Source organism: Nelusetta ayraudi, unplaced genomic scaffold (assembly GCF_046127955.1).
Source record: "Nelusetta ayraudi isolate G7.1 ecotype Tasmania unplaced genomic scaffold, CSIRO-AGI_Nayr_v1 ptg000048l, whole genome shotgun sequence".
NCBI lineage: Eukaryota > Metazoa > Chordata > Actinopteri > Tetraodontiformes > Monacanthidae > Nelusetta > Nelusetta ayraudi.
The window spans coordinates 7,843,568-7,862,307 of NW_027466098.1; the positions used below are offsets into that span (position 1 = coordinate 7,843,568).

Sequence of the window (18,740 nt, forward strand, 5' to 3'; positions counted from 1 at the left end):
CTGTAGAAAAATATCCCCAGTTTCATAGCAAAGAACGCTTCCGTTTTGTTTTGCAGTGCAAAGAAATACTTTATTGAAACAAAATACACAACCTCCTAAAAAAAAATGGTACATCGCGAAATTGTTTCATTTTCTTCTTATGGCGACTTTTTACATCATACTCTGAACTCTTTCATAGAAAAAAAGAAATAGGTTTCCCAACGCAATCTACAATTACATAGCAAATACACCTATGGAAATGTTAAGGCACTTGATAATACTCCCTCAAAAACAGGCTGCAAAGAAAAACGTTTAACTCATTTGGTTCTTTAGTGAGACGGACATACAAATAGTTGATATGGCGTAAAGGCTGAGATGAAGATGGAGGTAAGTCACGTGATAAATAACTTAATGCTCCAAATAACAGGCAGAGCAAAAAAAAAAAAAAAAAAAAGGAATTTGGTCCACGGATTAAATAAGGAGCTCCTTACAACGGCACATAAGAAACATGTTCAAGAGTATGAGATGCATAAATTACAGACATTTAATTGTTGACAAGAACACACGCGAGACACACAAAACAGAGACCGCATCTCCGGCACTGGTGCACGACTGAGTCGTGTTGCAATTTTTCTTTTTTTTTTTTTAACTAACCAGAAGAGGGCAGTACAGACAATTTCAATGACTCGGCACTGCTCCGAGGAAAAAAGGCTGACGTGAACGAACACAATTCTGAAGGTCTCCTTTTTTACTAAATGAAACATTGCACTCTGAATTTGACAGTAATACCTTTGACTTTGGTATGCGTTGACATGAATAAGGGCAAGGGAGCAGCAACTTAGAAATTTTTTTTTTTTGAATGAACTGAGGAATGACACTGAAAACCCAAGAGCACACAATGCTACCACTAAAGACCGAGGAGCCGTGAATCAGACCTTTCACTTTAAAAGCTTGTTTAATGCCAAAAGATGAAAATTTAAGTCAGACAAAGTTAGTTTTAGATACACATATGTAAAATACAAAAATAGTCCTCCATTAGTTTCCTTTGCAATTGTAATAAATAAAGCCAGCATTCGAGAAACACTTTACTCGCCAATTAACATGGTTATAAACAAGCGTTTAGCCGACAGCAAGCCGTTTTTCCATGGTGGTTTACTCGAGAGATAAATCCGCCATCCACGTCTTCCTTCACCAAAAGCGGTAGATCATATTTATGACTCCTCTGATCACTCTTTTGTTCCCTGCTGGTGTTCAATTGACCAGAAATTCACATTTTTAGCTCTCCGTAGCTCCTCCGTAGATTATTGCTGCTGCGTCTGCCATCTGTACTAATTGTGTCAAACCCCCCCCCCCCCGCCCATCCCCCGAAAAAATAAAATAAAGAAAAGGCACAATTGTGACAGCGTCTTGGCAAAGTCACACCAAGGCTTGTATTTCCCCAGAAAAAAAAACCCAAACAAACTTGAAGACGAGGGTCCTCTTGGGTCGGGGTGCTGCATCACTCCTTCCACAAAGTTTAGGCCTTATCTGGAACCTGAGTTCATTTGTGTTTCAGCTCCAACATCTGGATCTTGCCACCCCACACTTTGAGGCAGCTTCAATTACTGCCGCAGGAGCTGGAGTCTAGTGTTACTGTTCAACGGCAATGAGTGGGAAGCGGCGGCCCCAGGAAAATATACCGTGTTATAGAACACATTGCTCTTTACTTGTCCGTGGAAGAAAACAACAACAACAAAAAAAGAAGACACCCCCCGCTAAGTCTCTTCGTCCCACAGGCACAGCTGTCTCTGAGGAACGTAGTAGGTGAAGTGGTAACCTTTGCTGCAGCTCTTTATGCCACACTTGTAGCTGGAGGCTTTGCCCGCGCTGTCCCGGCTGCGGCAGTACTTCAGCAAACACGGGTACCATTCCAGACGCAGGCTGTATGTGCACAGGCAGGGCTGCCACATGTCCTTTGTAGAGTGACAAGCCTGGAAGCTGGGAGCCTCCGTGGTTAAGGGCAGCATCTCGAACATGGAACCATCCACTCCTGCAACACAGGGCAGCAGAGAGGATTTCATTTTATTTATTTTTTTAATTTACTTTTCTCAGTACGTACAGGCATTACAAAACGCAAGCCATCACACAAAGTACACGTGAACCACTCTTGGACTTGACTCAATTAAAATACTTTGCGGGGCTGGAGTGGCGAGACGCAAGTGGCTGAAACGAGGGGGAGATGGTGCGGCAAAGAGGCGGCTTTGTTATGCAAAGGAGATGCTAGTGTGATTCCCTCCGCCGATAATGGCGCAGAGTGCCTGGTGAACCATGACCATCAACATTGTTTCCCCCATAACAGTGCTGTCAGCCGACAATAGCGCTGCCATATGGATTCCTCTCAGCTCCGGATAATTTGCACTCCGCCGACGTACAAAGTTGAAATAATCATTTTGTCCCTCCTACGCTGGGAAAATGTTTTTAGCCGCACACTGTTTTGCTGGATGCTGTTTTTAAAAGCGCATGCTGTTGGAAAATCAAGTTTACCAGTGTTTTATAACAACAATCAGTGCCTCTACCTTGCCTGTCTGTGCCTGAAATAAGAGGAAACTCCATCATTTATTTGCTTTGATTGCTCCACTTTCACAAAGTCTGCACTTGAAAAAGTCCCGCTTGGAGTCAAGGCCTTTGTGACATCACAAAGGGCACCCAGGCCGGTGACCTCAACCTTGAGCCAGGTGTTCCAACTGCCCTCTGAGACCTCCCTTCCACAGCCGCCTCGCGTCTGTCCCCCTGTGGAAGGCCCAGCGAAGCATCGGACTGAGCAGGAAGCTCTCACAAGCCATTTTCGCAAGAGAGAGACTATAAACAATGGGACGAAAGGAATTCCATCCGGCAAACGCATGCGGTGTCCATGAACTCCACAACAATAATAATGTCTGAAGTGTCTAAATGTGAGAACAAACAAGATAAGCGCAATGCAACACAGCTGCTTACGCTTGTCTCTGGACGTTGCTCAGCTTGTGAACATAACCGTAACTGTTATGCTAACTGCTAGCTAGCTTACTTTTTCTTCTACTTTTTTCAGGTGCGGATCAGAACTTATCCACCGGGGCCAAACTGGGGCCAGACTGTCCCTTTAACTGCCGCCTCCCCTACCATCTCAACTTTACCCCTCATCACTCCTCTGTGATGTTTTAACAGATGTTGCAATACTGTTTGCTTGCACTGACAACAACCTTGACTCAGGCTCCCCCGGTCGGCTCACCTCAGCATGACTTTGCCGGGGGGTTTTCCCGGCCATCAGCGAAAACACGGCGAGCGCTCACCTTTGTCGAGCCAGTGTTTGACGTCCGCCTCCCTGGTGTAGATGGCCTCGTGGGCCTCGCTGCACATGTTGTGGATGTGGGAGCTGAGCTGCGAGGCCCGGCTGAGGTTGACCGCCACGCTCATCGTCAGCTGATCCAGTCCCCGCCGCTCCTCCGCCAAACGGATGGCGTGAGGGTTTTTCTGAGGAGACACACACACACACACACAAAAAAAAAATAAGCCACAAGTGCTCAAATTAGTCTTAATTGAAATATTCAGGTTTCGGTAAGCCTGTGCTTTGACCACACAGGTAGATACGAACGGTCACTGCCATTATTAGCCGTACCGTAACACCTACTATTGAGTCGGTGTTGCGGTACGGCATTATCAGCTGGTGAAGCAACTAACTAGCTGAGTTTAGCAACCGTTACATTGAAGGCTCAGATACTGAATCTGACCAAACCATTGGTATAACAGCACCTGAAGGTGTGTGTATCGACGTGTGTAAAAAAGAAAAATAATAATAAACCGAACTGCTGGTGTCATACAAAATGAAATGAAATGAAATCTGCTTTATTGTTTGACGGCCGAACTGAACAGCGCTGAAGCCGATGCGTCGCCTTGATGTTTCACAGTCAAATACAGCACATAGAAAAACAAAATACAGCACGTTGTATATTATGATGAAAATCAAGCGGATCCACCGTGTTTTCACACCATTGACCTGCAGTCTGAACGATCCTACCTGCTGCGATTGATGCAGCAGGGACGCGTGTGAAGCATCAAAAAATAATTTTCATGCTTCTGGGACGCTGCTGAAACGCTCTGCTTACGCTTCTGATGTGAATTGGGGGTCAGAGTGGCAGACAACATCTTATCAGACACATCTCATGTATGACATTCTGCATATGTCTCACTGAAGTCAGGAAGGAGGTGTAGGGCTCCTCTGTGCAAGCCCAAAAGACATCAGCACTCGTTCATCTCACTCAGTCCAACTCAATAATGGCAGGTAGTACAGGATGGATGGAGATGATGAGGAGCTGTGTGATGCTGAATTTGCACAGTTGAATTTCACGATTTATGTGACTCTGTTGCATATTTTAGTACTCCGATTTATGCTGTAATTACTCGTTTGGTGCAGTGAAATGTGGCCGTTCTGTGGAGCAGACCCCTCTGTACGAGACGGATTTCTCCCACGGAAGAGGAAAAAACAAGACACTCTGACTTTGAGCAGTACCTGTCGGAGTCGGGCCATCGACTCGCTGGGGATGATCTCATTTCGGCCCAGACGGGAGATGAAGCACAGGGCCTGGTACTGGTTCTGCCCGCGTTCCAACTCGCCCAGGATCAGAGCGCGGAAAATCTTCACATCCTGCAAGGCACACGGGATGAACAGACAGTAGGATTTAAAGCGGTGCACAGTATCGTCCAACTGTTTAGGCTTGCGGAGAATACAGTATTCTAGTTCATTTTTTGCGCTTTCACAGGGTGCTTTTAAGGACTCTCGGAACAATTCGTCACGGGAAGTTCAAAGACGCTCCAGTCGAAGTCCGCCGAGAGCACAGAGGGGTTTATTGTTCACGTATCTGCTGGCTTGGGGTGCGTTGCTTTTGTCGTGCTCTGCTTATTTTAGACTGTCAAATTAAAGCTCGGGGGGCCCCGTTTCCTGACAAACCTATCTGAGTTCCACACATGCCATAAAAAAGTCAGAAGGCATTTCGCCATGCCGGTTTTATGTGCAACTCGTGGAAAATTGCGATAGGAGAGTTCATAAAAAAATAAATAAAAGCCCTCTTGTAGCTGTTGGCAAGTTTGCGAGAGATCTGGCGCCAAAGCCAAGGCCATAAAGAATTTTGCGAGAACGCATGCAGTGCATGGTGGGAAGCTCCTGCAGCAGCGGAGGAGCTGACCTGCCTCCGCGTTCATCAGACAGGCCCCGACTCTAGCACATCTTGGCTCCTGCTCCAAGGCAGGGGAGGGGCAGTGGGGAGGCTGGTCGCAAACATCCCTCCTCCGCTTTTCACACACCCGTCTGAAACAAACAGGCAGGAGGGGAGTCGCCTTCCTCAAAGCTTTCACTGGCCCGAGCAGGAGGGACCCCGGGGCAGATAAACAGGCCGGCGATAACCCCGCCGAGTTCTCCTTAAGCTCTCTGTCCCACCACTTCCTGTACGGCTGGACGAGGAAGCTCCTTCCGAGGCTGCTTTTGCGTGATCGCCGCTTTCTCCGTCGACAAACTACTTTGGTCCGCGGCAACGGGGCAAACAGAGTCTGGCGGGTACTCGTTGCGCAAGACAATCATGCGACGGCGGTTGACCTTTGGAAGCCGCATTACGGGAAGAATATTGATTCCCAGGCCTTGTGTGCCATTGACCTCAGATCCCTCCCATCCCTCCCGGCCTCCGTGCGAGCTGCCAGGATGAAAACGTCAACTGCGAGGGGTGCAAAAATGCAAAAGATTATATACCTCCAATGTTTCCCTACACCCCCCCCCTTACTTTGATAATAAGCCAGCACTTAAGGTGATTGATGAGGGTGTCAAGAGCCGGAGAGACGGGGATACATCAGAGTGAGACGTGAGGGGAAAAAAAAGGGGAGAACGAGGGCGACGGAGAGACAGACATGAGCACTGCTTCCCCTCCAGTGCGGAGAGATACGGAGGCCGTGACTCCGGGACCTCCCATATTGCAGACACATGGCGCTACGCTGGGACGCAGTGTCAGTGCGCGTGTGTGTGGGCAGGGAGGGTAGGGGGAGGGTGTGAGGGAGAGAGAGAGAGAGAGAGAGAGGGAGAGAGAGAGAGAGAGAGAGAAGAGGGGAGGCATTCGTCTCAACTGCACAGATTTGCCCCAGGGCCCTCTGGGTAATTACAGAGAAGCCGAGCAGCGCCACCAGTTCAGCTTCTTTGAAAGTTGCTCGGTTATAAAGCGCAGACGCTGCCACTCAGCCTCCGCCGCCGCAGCGACTGTGTGACCGGATTAATGATTGTCTTCTTTTGCTGCTGCTGCCCTTTGTTTGGATTGCAGTTACCCCGTAACACCGCCCCCGCCGCGGAAGGATAATAATAGAAAAACAAAACCAAAGGAAACATAATGATTGAAGTATGTAACTAAAGGTGCAAGAGGGGAGGAGTCTGCGGTGCGACAGTTCCACAATCAGTCATATTTTATGTCCTATAAGACATAAAAAGACAATAAAGACACATCGAAAGCAGTTGCTATTTATTGGACCAAGGCTGAACTTTGAATGGGACGTGTATTTAAGTACAGCAGGCGCGTTTCAGTTCAAGTCATTTACTCACTCTATCAATTATTAATAGGACCTGCCTGTATTAGCCACTCACTGCCTTTTGAGCACAACATCTTCAACAACAGGTGGCGCTCGTGAGGCATTCCGATCTTCTCGGGAATTACCCCCGGACCTCGTCGTCATCAAGTTTCCACAAAATTCCCCGATCGAAATTCCAATGTTAACATTATCAGCTTTGAACTCGGTGGAAGTTCCAACTCCTGAAGTGAGTCAATTGCAGAAAAGGTTGACATATTGAGGCCTGTTTGCCTGACAGGGAGAAAGCAAAGTACTTCCACGAGTTAGATAAACTAAACCAGACTAACTAGACAACTAAATTCAAAGTCTTTGTACGTCTGAAATGTGACACATTTTGCCGTTCAGTTCTCCCTCACCATTTTAGTGTCTTCCACTTTCGCTCTACTAGCAGCTGTGTGCAGAAAAGTGATATTAATCCAATTTATGTAAAAGGCCATTGTTTTTTCCCCCCATCATCTGATCATGACTACTGGAGATATTTTCAGAACTGGCTAATGTTAGGAAATTAAAAATATTCATTGAGATGTATGCTGGAATAGTTTTTTTTCCATCTATCTATATATCTACAGTATCTATCTATCTATCTTCCACTCAAGTCTAGCTAGTAAATTCTAAGAAATAATTAAAGTATAGTAAATAACATGACCAACCTGGAAATACAAATCTCCATGAAGGTATTACAAAAACAAGTGCATACATTAAGGTGATGTCTTTAGGATGGACTGAGCAAGTCCAGATGTTTACTGCATGTAACCTACGCTAAGCCAACCGAGGTGGTGGCGTCCTCAAACTTGGAGACACTTGGCTTCTCATCAACCCCGCTAACCTTTCATGTACTCAAACAGCTATCACCGACTAAGAGTGCACTGCAAACACGTCTGTCCGCCTCCACCGCGTCTCAGTTTAATTGTAGCCTTCGATTGCCAGGAACAAACCAGTGTTGATCTCTTAGAGCTTTGTTTGTTGCTGAGATAATACCTGGCACGGCGTTTGAGAGCGAAGACGAGCAATAACATTGACATCACCTCCACCCAGCCAACCAAACAAGAGCCGACTAGTTGAACCACTATTTCAGGGATTATAGGGCGGGCTTATTGTTAAAGTGTGATTAAAGACGAATAGAGCGAAGAGGTGACGTGACTCAGGGTTCAACGCCCAAAGGATTGAAATGACAGATGAATAAAACAATACTTTTGTTATGTCTCAAGGCAAAGTGGGTGGGAGAAACTGCAAACGGCTCATGGCAGATAATTCAGTGTGGCATCATATGGGTTTGGTGTCCAGATTGCCGATTGACAAAAGAATGTCCACCATTGGTGATAGTTGGTTTTGAAGACAATTTACTTGAGCATTCAAAGCACTTTACAAAGTAATTACAAGAGCATAAATGACATGGCATTAAGGCTGATTAAGACTTTAACTTGTGCACAATTACAATTTTATTCAGCTGAGGGTAACTGGCTAAAAGCACCAGTTAACCTGCAGGGCATCAATGGGCCCTTGAAGTTTGAGGTGAGGCATTTATCAGGAAACTGAATCACCTCTTAAAAGTCCATTTCCACAGACCTGTACCAAATTAAAGGTCTTGCAGACCCCCATTTAGATAAAATCACCAGGTACGGACTTCAAGATTAAAAAGACGCAATTTCCTCTACGTTGGAAAAAGACTTGTAATGCCATAATCAGAGGGACCGTATAGCCTTGAGTCCCCCCCCCCGCCCTCCCCCATCCCCTCAACCCAGTGTAAATGTCAGCACGGCTATAAATAATCTGCACCGGCGCGGATTCCTCGGCATTGCTCCCTGACACCCGGGACTGGGTCCTTTTTGCAGAGGAACTACCAATGGCGAAAGGCCAAACACAAGTCTGTATTCATGCGATCTGACCGGAGGGTCGCGCTGGGAAGTGTTAAACCAGGCACGGCGGAGGTGGGAGCCGTTTCACTGGCGGGTCACCTTTTTGGTTGCCCAGGTTATTTAAGAGGCGAACAAAAGCCTTTTCAGACACTCAAAGGGTTCCATTTACAGTCAACATTCTGCATCGCTGTAGTCGCCACCCGGCCAGGCGGAATGTGTTTTCTTGAAAAAAATGAAAGTGGTGTGAAGCTCAGCGCCGAAAAAAAAAAGTTATTTTCTATTTTTTTTTTAAGAGGTCTCCGCCAACCGACTTTAAAGTCCTGTTGAAAGTGACTACTGCGGGGCATGTACATGGCACTTCGGGTGCCGTGATCTACTGCGCCAGCTCACACTGGCACGCACGGATGGACGGACGCTCAAACACACAAACACAGTGCCAGAGGCAAACCCACCACCACCACCACCACCACCACCACGCCCCCCTGCCCCTCTGCGCGCTGGAGGTTCTTCCTGTTTTTAAATCCTCTCTAAGACCCCTGTCTGTTGATAAGTCCGATGGCTGGCGGGGGGGGGGGGGACGGCCGCTGGTCAGCCCCACACTGATGAGTCACTGGGGATCACGGTGCGCCTGTGCCAGGAATTCGGAGCCGGACAGGATTTATTTTGTTCAGTTCGGGCTGCTGGACTCGTTACCGAAATGCTTGAAAATAAAAAATATACAAAAAATATAAGCGGGTTTCTCTTAAGAAGGACCCGTCTTGGCAACAGATGAACAGAGCGGTGGAAATTCCCAATTCTCTGAGCAATAATTTGGCCACCAGTCGAAGTCCATGTTGCCAATTTTGTTTACTTTGTTTTTGCTGGAAATTACTTCCATTCTGGCAACAAAACGAAAAGCAAACGGTGTTCATTAATCCATCTCTGAAAGAGGACAAACAGTCCTACGAATCTAAAAAAAAAACAAACAACCCCGTCAATGACCTTGATTCACTCGAAACCCTGCTGAAATGTTCAGCCAATCGCAGTATTAGCACAGCAACAGTTATAAAACATAATCGGCCGCCAAGCGAATCATTAATAAACTCTGACTCTCATTTAAAAACGGGCTGATATTAATTAACGAGGCAAATAGCAGCGGGGAGGGGGGACTGACATCAGGCCAACGCAGCGGCTGTCCAACAACTCCGATACACAGGAGCTCTCCGTCCTCTTTGCCCTTGACCCTTCAACCGAAGAATTCCAGACTGCCAGATACACGCGGCATTTCAAAACATGTGAATTCCCCACGTCTGTTGACGGCCTTGGTATTTTCCTTGGTGCGAAAAAAAAAAAAAAAAGAAAGAGGGGAAGAGCCCATTCAAAAAGCTCAGGTGTAAACAGGGATTAAAGATCATGTTGGTGGACAGCAGACGTCAGGGGAAGTGGAGGAGGGGGGGGAGCCACACTCACAAAAGGAGCCGAGAGAAAAGCTGCGGCCGGCGCTAAGAAATGCTTGAGTTGAAGCTAATTACATGGGCTCCAAAGGCAGGAATGTGGAGTCACATTTGGGGCCCGTCACACCTGGCTGTCCAAAGAGTCGACCAATTAGTAAACAGTGGCAGTGAATGGACGATAAAAAACACTGGGGGCTTTGGAAAAAAAAAAAAAGAGAGAAGAGGTTCACACCCCTCCATTGTCCTCTTGGCAGCAGTGGAAGCTAAGCCAGTTTTCCCGTCTATTGCACTGGAGATAAGTTAGGTGCGTGTGACTCCGCAAAAAGAAACTGCGGCAAAAAACAAAACAAAAACCAGCCTCTAATTTGATCTTGGGCGGGCGGGCTCGCAAGGAACGCCACTCATTCATGCGCACACACACACACACACACACACACACACACACACACACACACACACACACACACACACACACACACACACACAACCTGGATGCAATTATCTATACACCCCAACTGTTTATGGAGACTCTGCACGCAGGAAATGAGCAGGGGACAAACAGCGAGCGCTAACAGAGGTGGAAATAAGACAGAGATAAGGCGTAAACAATGGAGACGCCTGACCTTCCCATCTTCCCTGGGAGCGTTGTCACACGGCTTAATATCCTGTGGCGCAGGACACATTCAGCCAAGGGGGATTATAGCGGTTTCGCTTTGAGATTTCAAAAATGTTCATTTCATTCTATTTTCTTATTCAAAGTTTAATGTTTGTGATTCAAATTATACATAAAAACTCAAGTACGACGTTTAAATCTGCATGTGTGTTTGATGTGGTTGACTATTTTCTATTATTTTTTCAAAAATTGACTTTTTCAGCTCTTTAACACGTCTTTTTGTGTTACTGGTATGCCAACTAACACACACAGTGCGAAAAAGGACAACTTAAGCATTTCTAGATTTTCAGAAACGAGCCGTTTGGATTTTGCTCGACTTTCTGGAACACACCTTGAGCCGATTATCATTGAAACACCTCTGCGCACTTGAAAAAGGAAATGTGGGTAAAACGTCACCTCGTGAGAGCCAGTAGACGTCTTTCCAAAGGCTCAAGCTGCCACCACCTTCTTCTTATTTCTGGTAAATTCTCAAAGACCTTGCTCGTATCCTCAATACTCAGATTTCCTTTGCTCGTAGTATGACTGAAAAGTGTCAAACAAAGGATGATGCAATAGCCAACCAGGTGTGGACCCTGATAATTTGCCATTTCTGTTGGTTGGGTCACTGGGCAGGCAAAGTGAAACCTGACACAACAAGAGGAGGAATTTCCAACTAACCGAGTGGCGTTTGAAAAAAGACAGACGTTTGGCAAAGTGAATCATTCCAGTGGCCAACTGCAACAAATTGTTCAACGTATGAGGTGAAACGACAAATGATCGCTTTCGTAGAGAGAGGGAGAACTGCTACTCTTCACACCTCATTAATCAAAAGGTGTCCCACATGGCAGGGAGAACCAGATTTTAAAAAAGAAAAGAAAAATAAGTGCAAATCATAAACAACTGCCTGGGGAAACCCCCTTTTCTTTATCTGCAGCGTTGTAGATGAACATCTGGCAGCGCTTTAGGGAGTTGGATAAAAAGATAAAGACATCAGCAGGGGCCACGGGAGGCCAAAGGGGACCAATGTGAAACCTTGAAAGGCCACAGAGGAGTTTTTTTTTTTTTTTTTTTTTAACTCCAGGACTTGGGAGTCAGCAGAGAACAAAAGCTTAAAAAAAAGGTGTTGGTTCATTCCTAGGAAAGGGCTTTGGCCCGAACATATTCCAATCAAAAAAAGGCAAAAGGTAAAAGAACCCAGAGTGAAAAGAACAGGAGCTTATAAGTGAAGTTATCGTGGGCGTGACGTTAAAGCCCCGAATGAGCTTTTACCTGCAGGGTGTCCTCAGAGGACCTTCAGATCCTGACTAACGTGGAAAGATATAATGTCAAACAAAGGTTTTCCCGCTGGAAAATCGAGAGCTTTGACATTCCCCTGAACCGTGCATCTTGTTTAACCCGAAAGTGACCTATCTGCAGAGTTCACCTCCCAACATGGGGTTGCCGGGGAGGAGTGGAAATTCATAGATACTATTTCATGGGAACGGAAACCTGAAAAGCAGAAGAATAAAAAAAAAAAAAAAAGGGCTCAATTTCACTTTGCATTTGGATAATTTCTCACGTCGCATTTCTGTTTGACATTCATGCAGAGGTGAATGTCCGAACGGCTCCAAGTGACCTTTCGCGACGGGCCAAACAAAAGGCTTGACTCCCCTGCTCTTACAAACACTGTCAGGAGCAAACAACTATTTCCAGGAACCTGTGACATTTACCCTGAAAAAACAAAAAGGGAGACATTTGCAAGTTTGTGCAAGTGACAGAGCGGGGATGGTGTTTCAGGGGAAAAGAAAGCCAGGAGGCGGTGATGCTGCAGCGACTTGTGCAAAACCACTGGCACGCACGTATCCGCTAGTCACCGATGGCTATTGAACAGCGAAATCCGTTGGATGGATTTTGTGAGAAAAACGGTTCAAGGAGTCCGCAAGAGTGCAAACAGTGATGAATCACAGATTTGGACTTAGTATCCCCAAGGAGCTTTTAGCACAAGAGAGCAACAACCAAAAAAAAAAAAAAAAACCCTGCCCTCCTCCAAAACCTGATTGTCTGTGTCCGTTTTTGTCACTGCGGTTTGAGGGCGTGTTTGAAGAGTCTCTGACTGTCTCTGATTCATTCCTGCAACATGCTTACAGTAGGGCGTGTCGGTGGAAACACGCGCTCTTCGAACGCTGTACACAATCCGGAGCCAGCAGACCTGATGTGCAATGCAGGTTTGTGGAAGGCCGAAATGAAAGTAGAGAATCTAATAAAGACGGCGTTCGCTCTCACAGCGGCGCCATTGTTTGCCAAACCCAGAGCGGTTTAACGTGACGGTGCGAGAAGGCGAGCGTCAAGTGGCCCCCGTCGACATCTGCCGCTCGCCCGGCCCCATTAGCACAGCGAGGGGCCACTCTTGAACTTTTGCACCAACGGCGATGAAAGTTAAAGGTCCAGTGTGTCAAATTTGGCTTGATTTATGATTTTTTTTTAATATTGGTAAAAGCTGTGAGTGTTAACTTGCAGCACAATAAAAGGAATTTGGTTTTTCCTAACCTTAGAACGGGTGTCATTTATATATTGTTAGCCTAATAGCATAGTCGCCTAAGTCATATTTTTTCGGAAAACAAGAAAAAACACATTTTTTAGCAAGCTCATTGGTGTGTTTTAGTTTTTTTTTCAGACATCACAATTTGGCCAAAGAATTACTTGGACAATTATGCTATTAAGCTAACGATATGAAAATATACATAGACTAAGGATCTTGCTTCTATTTAGCTTATCTTATGCCGTTGTTTTTTTTTTAAGGAAGCCCGCCTGAAAGTTCCCTACATACTAAACGCGCTGTCAGGCAGACTCCCTTAAAAACTTTACGCACCTTGAAACTGCACTTTTCAAACGCGTCCAAAAAAAATATGTTTTAGGCAGCGTATCATCGAGGGTAACCATGATAATCTGACACGTGTGTGGGAGAGAGATTTACTATGCAGCCTCTTGAAATTCTTTGAGAGTCAACAGAATCAATCAACTGGAGTTTGGAGCCGTTGGATAGAAATCTCAGATCTTCTACTTGAGGGTTTAGTGAATCGCAAAACCCAGAGGAGGAACAAAAGTGCCATCCAGACACAAACGGATGAGTACGAAATAAACAGCAAGGCATCTCAGAGGTTAAACCCAGGCGAGAGGCCAGTGAAGTCACTCCCGTGCCGGTCAAACCCAGTGTTTTGGACCTGAAAGTAGGCCAGAAGGAGTGCATTGCTGTTAAGTTGTCTCTGACACCATTTTTACATCTGGGGCTTTTGAAATAACGCCAGGACGGTTTTGTGCTCGGTTAGCAACAATCAGAGAAGACCTGCTTCTGCAACTGTCGTCTCTTGAAAGCAGCAACCCGAACGGTGCCCCAAAATCTCAAGTCAACGCCGGGCCGTGAAACAGACGGAAGCAATTAACGTCCTCCGCTGCGGATTCGGCTGTAAATAGTCCAGCAGAGGATTTGCTCCCACGACACCTGCGTTTAATAATAATGGAAAGAGGGAAAAAGAAAAAGGAGCGGAAGGGCTCCTCATGCGGTTGTCTTGGCGGTGGCCGCAGTTTGCGAGTTGCTCAGCGGGATGTAGAGGTGATACGAGCGAGGCGAAACCGCATCATCTTTTCCACATGTGGACGTTCCTCTGGAGCGAACGTAATCGCCCTGAAATCCTTTTTTTACCCCCCCCCCACCCCCGCCCCCTCAAAAAGAAACAAAAAAAAACTTGATTCTCACAGCCTGGATACGGTCGACTCAACTTCCTACCGACGTCCAGCAGCCGCCACTACTCCGGAGTTTTTAATGGCTATAACATTCGCTACCTTTTTTTCTTGCCACGTATTCGGAGAAATCCAGGAGGGCCGCTAGATTGCGCAAGAAGATCTGCCGATTCGTGTTTTTTTTATTATTATTTTTTTTACGACAGGCGGCGAGATGAATCAGGGAGAGGAAAGCTGATCGTGCAGCTTCCCCCTGCAGGGTTTTAATCAGAGGAGCGAGTGACTCCGCCGCAAGGCCAACCTGACGCTCGCTCATCCGGTTTTTGGCCGCCCTGCGTCTCCTTGTGAATCCCAAGTTGTTTAAACATCCTCGGTCAGAGAGCGCCCCCACCCCCGCCCCCCCCAAACTCCCCTTCTCCCCACATGCACTCATCTGGACTGTATATTCGTGGCAGCTGGAAGTGACAGCGCATCCAACTTTCCATAAATCTGGGAGATAGAGCTCAAGGGCCAGACGGTGAAGCACATGTAGAAGACATTGCCGGGGAGGGAGAGAGAGGGGGTGGGAGGGGGGAAGGAAGGAGTGAGCAAACAGAGTGTGGTGGGGGTCTCATAACTGTAACAGACACGTCGGGGAGATGGAAAGCAGGCCCGTCGGGGACCCTCCACTCGCAGACCATCGCACGCCCCCAAGCCCCCCCCCCCCCCCCCGCCTTCTGCATCGGTTTTGTCGGCAGTGATTGGGGCCGACGGCCTCTCTCCCCTTTCAACCGTAAATTAGCTGTTTTGGTTGGCCAAGCAGACGCGCGGGATCAAAAAGGTCAGACATGCCCGTTTAATCCTGGTAAATCCCCCCCCACCACCACCACCGCCGCCGTCCCCTCACATCTCGCCAGCCTGTCAGCTTCTGTGTGACAGCAACCATCACAGACACATGCCTTTGCTAGGCGCGCGCACCCTCCTCCTCCTCCTCCTCCCCCCCCCTTCCTCCTCGTGCACGCCGTTTGTAGTTTTCCTCTCTGTGTCATCCAAAGTGAGGGGCCGCTATCTCTTTTTCTGAGCGCAGCGTGGGGGCCTGGACACTCAATCTGCCCCGACTACTTTTAGAAGAATGTTAAATATGGTGGCTGATGATCAAGCGGTAGCGTGGAGCCATCAGCAAAGCAACGGGGAAGTGGTTAGGTGGGTTTTGGGGTCTGCAGCTGCCTGGAAAGCCAGAAAAGCTCATTTCAAATTGAGAACAATGAGCGACGATCATAAATAAAAGCAGTGAGGGAAGCTCAGAGATCACGTCTCTGGAGGCCTGGAGGCAACTCCTCCTGGATGAGCCACGAGGCCGTGAAAGGCTGTATTTCAGCGGCCGGGGACACTCGGAGACGCACATTAGTGGTGAAAGCTGTGGGCAGGAGAGAAACAAGTGGAACTGAACTCTGACGCTGCCCTCACGCACTGTCGCCGAGAGGTGTTCACACCAGAATAATAGAGGCTGCGACCGCACGTGGAGACGAGTGAATTTATGGAGCCGGAGCCGGGCTTTGGCAAGAAGTTGGTATACAACAATTACAAGGAGGCAAAAAATAGTTGATGGGGGGAGGGGGGGGGGGTTCAATTGAGTTTAAAATGCAGTTTACTTGAACTCCACCGGCCTTGAATGACATTCATGAAATTCCAGTTTATTTTGATTTATTTAATTTTTTTTGGGGGGGGGGGGCTCTGCGACAAGACTTATGATTTCAAAAAAAATCGTTGTGTAACTCAACACTTTACATCCAATCTACTGATGTGTGAAGATCACCAGAAATCTGACTGGCGCTGGGTTTGACTCAATAAAGGTCGATTTCCAGAACTGTGCGTTGTGAGGCGAGCAAAACAAGTTCACTTGCGGAGCTCCACATCAATACTTCGGACTCCGAAAATTTGGGCAACAATCGTTGTGTAACCCAACACTTTGCATCCCATTTACCGAGGTGTGCAGTCACGCGCGGAGGGGAGTGGCGGCGGGGGATACGACCAGAGGCGCCGTAAACGCAGCGGGCTCCTCACCTGTTTGAAGTCGGCCACATACGTGATGAGCGTCCCGTCGCCCTGCTTGAACTCCAGCGTTATGCAGTCCCTCTCGCTGTCCGCCTCCAGCACCTCCTCGGTCACCAGTCCGTCGACGAGGCGGACCCGGACCCGCAGCTCCGAGCCGAGTCCCAGGGCGGCCAGCAGCACCAGGGCGCACAGGCGGGTCACGATCCGGAGCGGAGGCGGGGGAGGCGCGCCGACGCGACTCGCGAACATCCCCGCAGAGGCGAAAGTGAACCAGGCGAGGGAAAAAACTGAATGGCAACCCGGAGATCCGCGCTCATAACTTCCCCGGGTTCTTCGGCGAAAGCGCTTCGCGTTCAGCACTTGAGAGGCGGCGGCGGCGGCGGTGGCTGCTGCTGCTGCTGCTGCTGCTGGGTCGACGGTGTGCCACCACTTTCCATGACCATAACAAAAGCGCGATCGCGCACGGAAATGTGAGCGGCGCACGAGTCAAGTCACCCGCCTCGTCCGAATCTGTGCGTCTCACTCGGCCGATTCCGCTTCACTTCCATTGAAAGCCTCTCGCTCCCGGCATTGATGTTCAGATCGTGCGCTTTTTTGTTGTTGTTGTTGTTGTTGTTGTTGTTGTTGTCGTAGTTGGAGTTGGAGTTGGAGTCGGTCGCCCTCGCTGCTTCACGGCCGCGCGTCCGGCGATCGCACGCCGCCTCTCATTCTGCTTTGTGTTGATATTGCCGTCCCCCTTTCCCTCCCCTCCCCCCTCCTCTCCCTTCCTCCGCAATCAGCGTAGTCCCGTCACTTCCTATCCGTCGGTATCCCACTGCTCGCCTGGCCTCCAAACTTTCTGGTGTGTGCGCGCGCGCGTACGTGTGCGTGCGTGTGGGAGAGAGAGAGAGAGAGAGAGAGAGAGAGAGAGAGAGAGAGAGTGGAGTGACGGTAGTAAACTCTTAAAGCCACACAACCCCCTCGACACTCTGCCCATCCCCCCCCCCTAAAGGCCTCATGTGATCCTCCTGCAGGTCGCCTGAACTAATAATACCCCGACAATAACCAGAAAAGATGTTGTGGTGGCGATTTGCAAATCGCAGCTTTATGGGTTTCTTTGCCTCCCTCAGAAGAACAGAGTAAGTAAAGTCCTGCAACTGGTTTGGGAAAGTGAAAAAAAAAAAAAAAAAAAAAAAGATGCCATGACGTACTTCTACGTCTTTTGGACTGGTTCCAAAGTCAGTTACTGAGAGAATGAGCAATAGCCTAACAGTATGATTGGTCGGAGTGGCAAAAGCTTGATGTTTGTTTTCTTAGACGCGAGTTAAGAGGCAATTCCCCGTCGTGTTGTTTACCGTAGAGGACAACAATAAACTAACTAACTGACTGACTAACTAACCTTCTTTCCAGCTGTTCAAACTGGGAAACAGAAGCAGTCTCACTGCGGACTGCCTTGTTTTCATTCGTTTGTGTAGATGCGGGTATTTTTCACGACACAATGTAAAGACCTTTCTGCCTTTATTAGTAGACGATCTAGGTCCAAATGTAGCCGTGTGAAGAAACCTTTAACGTCCTTTGATGTGCAGGAAGGCCACCGCTGTATACAGGTCGTACAGAATATCGGTTTTCACATTTTAAAAAAAAACAAACAAACTGAAATTGAAAGTCTTTCCTTGGTGGAAAAAGTTTTCACTTCACTGGCCGATTTCTCAAACAAGTTAACCGCCTGGACTCAGGCTACAATTGACTTGTGTCTGATGTTGCTTCTTGCTTTAAAAGGAAGCTTTGGGCTCCTGACACTTGATTAAACTTTCATTGGACGCATCGGAATGTCATCCAATCACTTTCAAAGTTTCTGTGACCGAGCCTCCCCCTTCGCAAATGTTTTCTCTCGGCTCTTCGCTGGGCGGCATCCGACCGTCTCCGCAAACATTCTGTCCGCCACATCGCCGCCGTTTTCTACTTATTTACCTCTTTTAACCGTCTCGGCTCTCTGCCGTTTGTTTTTTGGCCCACGCCGCCTTCTGAAATAAATCACATCGGGGGGGGGGGGGGGGAGGATTTTTTTTTCACCTTTCATGTCGGGCCGAGTTGATTAACAGGCCCCAGCCGGTTATAAAAAGACAATCCGTCTTTTATTCAAAGAGATATTCCATTTGATTTTACAACGCCCCCCCCCCCAAAGTAAAAGCTCGATAAAACCTCGGGGCATGAGCCACCATCAAACGAAAAAAAATCAAGCCGCCTATCTGTGGAGCGATCTCGGAGCTGCGTGAATCACCAGATGACGGCTGTAGGAACGGAGGGTTTAAATACATCTGCTCTTAACAACCGGAGCGGTTTTGTTATCTCTGCAGCCCGACGAGCTGCATTATGGGTGGGCCGGCCAACGGTGTTTGTCGCCCCCTCCTCCCCCCCCCTGAATTGTGGCAGGACTTGAGTGCTAGCGGGGACCAAGAGGTGGTCGCTCCAGTGAAG

General features: G+C 47.9%; 1 protein-coding gene across 1 annotated transcript; it reads right to left on the bottom strand.

The window, feature by feature from the left end:
- Nucleotides 1–43: 43 nt before the first annotated feature.
- Nucleotides 44–16,812, bottom strand: oafa (OAF homolog a (Drosophila)). Its single transcript, XM_076036044.1, has 4 exons — nt 16,293–16,812; nt 4,502–4,636; nt 3,285–3,465; nt 44–2,008 (listed from the first exon to the last, which is right to left on the bottom strand). The coding sequence occupies exons 1-4, from the start codon at nt 16,530–16,532 to the stop codon at nt 1,734–1,736; spliced, it is 831 nt and encodes a 276-aa protein (XP_075892159.1). The 5' UTR covers nt 16,533–16,812; the 3' UTR covers nt 44–1,733.
- Between the last annotated feature and the right edge of the window lie 1,928 nt (nt 16,813–18,740).